Source organism: Morone saxatilis, unplaced genomic scaffold (genome assembly GCF_004916995.1).
Source record: "Morone saxatilis isolate NCDOM2014 unplaced genomic scaffold, NCSU_SB_2.0 Contig20, whole genome shotgun sequence".
Taxonomy (NCBI): Eukaryota; Metazoa; Chordata; class Actinopteri; family Moronidae; genus Morone; species Morone saxatilis.
The window spans coordinates 19,837,272-19,841,834 of record NW_023339763.1 but is presented as its reverse complement, the minus strand read 5'-3'; the positions used below and the strand labels follow the sequence as shown (position 1 = coordinate 19,841,834).

Genomic DNA, 4,563 nt, shown 5'->3' with positions numbered 1-4,563 from the left:
CTCACTCACTCACTCTCTCACTCTCTCACTCACTCACTCACTCACTCACTCACTCACACTCACACACACACACACACTATCTCTGTCTCCCCCTCCCTCCTTAGACAGTCAGCAGGTGAATAGAAATTGAAGAAAGTATCATGGGAGGAGGGGGAGAACAGAGACAGATGGAGTCAGGCAGTAACTCTCTGTGATTTGTTCTCTGCCAGAGCTGAGAGTTCTTGATGCAGTAGTGACCCTGAAAACAATGTTATTTGCCGCAGCTCAAAGCACTATTTCGTCTTGGTTTGTTATTGTTTTCTCCTACAGAAAGACTGACTCAAGTCAGCCCTAGTGTCCTGGTTGTATAATGTTTGCAGTAATATAAACTGCATTTAATCTTCCTCTATAAAAAAAATGCGTCTTGTCCTGTTTGTCCTCAGGCTGTGCTCCAGCTACCCACAGAAGCTTCTGGTTCCGATATGGATCACTGACAAGGAGCTGGAGAGCGTGGCTTCTTTTAGATCCTGGAAGAGGATCCCTGTGGTGGTCTACAGGTGGGTTTACTGACACACTATCACATATTTACATCCATTTGCATAAGAGCATCTATATTTGTGTTTACTGATTGTATAACCTTGAATTTCAGGCACCAGAAGAATGGGGCAGTGATTGCCCGTTGCAGCCAGCCTGAGATCAGCTGGTGGGGCTGGAGGAACACCGATGATGAGTACCTGGTGACGTCCATCGCCAAGGCCTGTCAGATGGGTACCAAGGGTACCGGTGGAACACCAGCCTGCCGACAGCGTGGGGAAGCTCCCGACTCCTGTGATAGTGATTTTGGTAAAGAAGTTGTTTGATTTATGTATACAGATTTATGCAGGCACTGTAGCCATGTTTGGCAAATACTTTGTCAAAAATTTATTGTGAATGAAGCTGCATTAAATCACATGTATGCTCCTTTCCTGAAAAATAAGTGCATGCACAGGTGTTTTTATTTTGCCTTTTTTCTATTCTTCATTTTAAATATATTTTTCAAAGATGATGACCATGTCAAATGACTGGATTTCGGGTGACATGCATGTCTTAAAGGGTCTTGAAAACCATTACTGGGTGTACAGCAACATGCTGCAAAGTGAGTGGCAGCACAACAATGAACGAGTGCAGAGAGAAGTAGTTCAGTTGCATCCTCAGAGTAATTCCTCATCTTCCTCGGTGTTGTTATTGTTACCAATAGCAACACTGTGGTTGTGTCATCAGGAGACAATATTGATTTTCAGTAGGTTATAAAGGGAGTCACTTTCTGTTAATCATATCCCCCCTCTTCTGATTCTCTCATTCTCCTTTCACCTGTCTCTCTCGTGTTCTCCCTGTAGTTCAATTCTCATTACACTATCCACTGACAAGAGTAAAAATCATCTCTCTGTCCTCTCGCCTGTACCTCCAGACTCCTCTCTGACGGGCGGCGCTGGCTGCGATGACAACACCGTGCCACAGAAGCTGCTGATTCTGGATGCTCGCTCATACACCGCTGCAGTGGCCAATCGAGCCAAGGGCGGAGGCTGTGAATGTGAAGGTAAGTGCGATTTGAAAAGTCTTATAGAATTCATTGAATTTAGCATTCTATAAGGTATGAGATCAAAGGCAACTGACATTGCATTAGTCATCATTTATGTATCACATTTTCCTTTTTCACAGCACTTACAACAATTATGTCATCTGTTGACATTATCTGCCCTCTAGAGTGTGTTTTCACCACTTAATGTTTGTGATTCATGCAGGCAAAATAAACGTAATGAAAACTTAAAACTGCACAGAATTTATTCTATTAAGAATGGATCAAATTACTTACCTGGAAGCTCAAAGTGACGTACCCACAGATATTTACTTTGCAGTTCCCATCAACAATGTTCTGATAAACCAAATGTAAATTACCAGCCTAGATCAAATGGCAAACACACAAATGTAGCAAGAAAGTCAAACATCAAGCAACTAAAGAGTGAGTGAATATCGGATTCATGTTCGTCAGATGGTCAGAAACGTACAAATAAAAGCTAATGTTGCTCCATAACATCGAATGCCGTTGGACCTGTCTTGTAAAAGTTAGCCTGTTTAGAGGTCATAGCTCAATCTACAAAAATTCAAAATAGCAAGGTTTGCAAATCTATTTTAAGGCGTTGTATACGACTTTAAGAACCACTAGATGTCGCAGTAGCATATCAGAGCAAAACAAATGAGCGCTACGGCCCACCAGACTACATTGACAAAAAACTGAGCACAGCGTTAGTTCAGGCAGACCACAAAGTTAATTTCAGCTCACAATTCCTGTTACATCAGCTGATCGCAAACACACATCAGCTGATGGCTCAGAAGCATCCAATTGGAAAATTACATACAATCAACTGAAGTATCAGCTGTTTGTATCCCTTTAAGCATCCAATTGGGGTGCCTTATTTAAGCTGCTTTAGCCTGTCTACCCTTGCTGCTTCCTCTGCAAGCTGCTTTTGCAACCCACCTCCACCGCAGCTCCTCTTTTTATGCTGTATCTGAATTAATTGGAATGAATAGTATAATTTCTATTGTCATTGAAGCTTGCTCTGTTCTGTACGCGGGGGGGTCTTTGCTGCTGCTCTCCTGTCCCAGAACAGAGCCATACCGCCAAATATAACATTCTGCATTTGGAAATAAAGTTTTCTTTTGACAAAAATAGTCCTGACTGAAATGTAATTTTACCTCACAGATCATAAAACACACTTCATTCTAGACAAAAACTTCTTTGTCAAAAAAATCTGTTAATCTTTCCACTGTTGCAACAAACACCAACTCTGGTTTGGTCCAAATAAAGGTTCTTATAATTGTCACTGGAAGGGTAGATATGAGAAAACAAACTTACATAGCAACATAAACATGCAGCCCATGGCCAGATCGGCTTAATATAAACAATACAGAGAAGCTCAAGGAGTTACAAACAACACACACCATCAACACACACACGACAACACAACCACACAACAACACACCACACACCACACACACACACACACACACACACACACACACACACACACCACACAACAGCACACCGCGGTGAGTGTGATGCTATTCTCTGCTCAGGACGCCATGACTCCATCATATATTTACATAGCAAAAACTTGTTTGCTGCTGTATTGTTTTAAATCTCAGATATATAACCTTTAAGAAAGCGCTGCTCTGCCCCTGATTGTAAGCAGTGGCCTCAGTCTGCACAGGGCCTTGCTAATGCATTCAATGTGAATGTCCAATTCGACATATGATATTCAGTAAACAAATTATTACTGCCACCAGTGTCACCTTTACAGTTGATTCCATTTGATATTAAAATTAACGGCATCATCTGAACACATGATGCTACTGTTCTTTACAAGCCAAGCTTTGTTCATGTCATATGACCTTCATCAGAGTTTTTTGTGTTTGTTTGTGTTCAGAGTACTACCCAAACTGCGAAGTGATGTTCATGGGAATGGCCAACATCCACGCCATCCGGAACAGCTTCCAGGCTCTGAGGACCGTCTGCAGTCAGATCCCAGATCCAGGAAAGTAAGTCGATCTATTTGACCTTTCTCTCTGAGCAGCTCTGCCCTCATTTGTGCCCCCCCCCTCCCCCCGTTTTAATGGCTTCACCTCACAGTAAGGCAACACCACACAGAGATGGGAACGCTGCCACGGTCCAGTCCCGTTCCTGCTGGGCTGGCCAGCTGTCTGTCTGTACACACCAACAGTGGATCTGTGCTTTATGCGTTGCTGTTTGTTCTAGAGTTTACATCTGTGTGTTTTTACCAGCTGTGTGTGTTTTACTAGTGTGTTTACATGTGTTGTATGTACAGTACATAGGTTAACCCAGCTTCTGACGCCAAACCAGATTTTTTTAAGGCTTGTTGTTATTCTCATGGAGGTGTGTAATGACGCAGGAAGGCCTCCAGAGACGTAGGTCAGGGGCTTCCTCCTTCAGCCTAATAACGCAGTTAACCTTGATTAACCAAAGCTGATGTATGTGTATACAGTATCTGGGCTCCAGATCACTTCATAAATTGGGAAAGGTTCTGTATAGATTTGTGCTCATCTAATCATTCCCCTCTGTTGTGTCCAGCTGGCTTTCGGCACTTGAGAGCACCCGTTGGCTGCAGCACCTGTCTGTCATGCTGAAGGCAGCCACTCTGGTGTGTTCAGCAGTGGAGAGGGAAGGTCGTCCTGTCCTGGTGCACTGTTCGGATGGGTGGGACCGCACACCCCAGATTGTAGCTCTTGCCAAGATCCTGCTGGACCCCTACTACAGGACATTAGAGGTGAGATTCAGGTTTGGCCACAGAATGTTTCATATAGTTAGATCTAAGATATACTCATTATAAATATAGTATTACAGATCACAGGTACACATCAAAGCCTGTTTACAGGTGTTTGGGAATACTACTACATATGTGAAAAAGTCATATAAAAGCTTCAGAGAGAGCTGCACAAAATCTGACAAATTGTCACCTGAGTCAGCGTCAGTTGGGGCTGAAGACTACAAGTTTGAAAAAAATCTGGGGGTGTGGAGTTAACTAGACT

At 43.1% G+C, this 4,563-nt stretch overlaps 1 protein-coding gene across 5 annotated transcripts in view; it reads left to right on the top strand.

The window, feature by feature from the left end:
* The window catches only part of mtmr4 (myotubularin related protein 4), a 43,027-nt gene that overhangs the window by 31,909 nt on the left and 6,555 nt on the right, over positions 1-4,563 (top strand). For all 5 annotated transcript variants that reach the window (XM_035666113.1, XM_035666115.1, XM_035666112.1 and 2 more), the window contains 5 exons: positions 423-536; positions 629-822; positions 1,427-1,555; positions 3,444-3,555; positions 4,106-4,301. In XM_035666113.1, the coding sequence (XP_035522006.1) occupies positions 423-536; positions 629-822; positions 1,427-1,555; positions 3,444-3,555; positions 4,106-4,301 (745 nt within the window). The remainder of the gene's footprint in view (positions 1-422; positions 537-628; positions 823-1,426; positions 1,556-3,443; positions 3,556-4,105; positions 4,302-4,563) is intronic.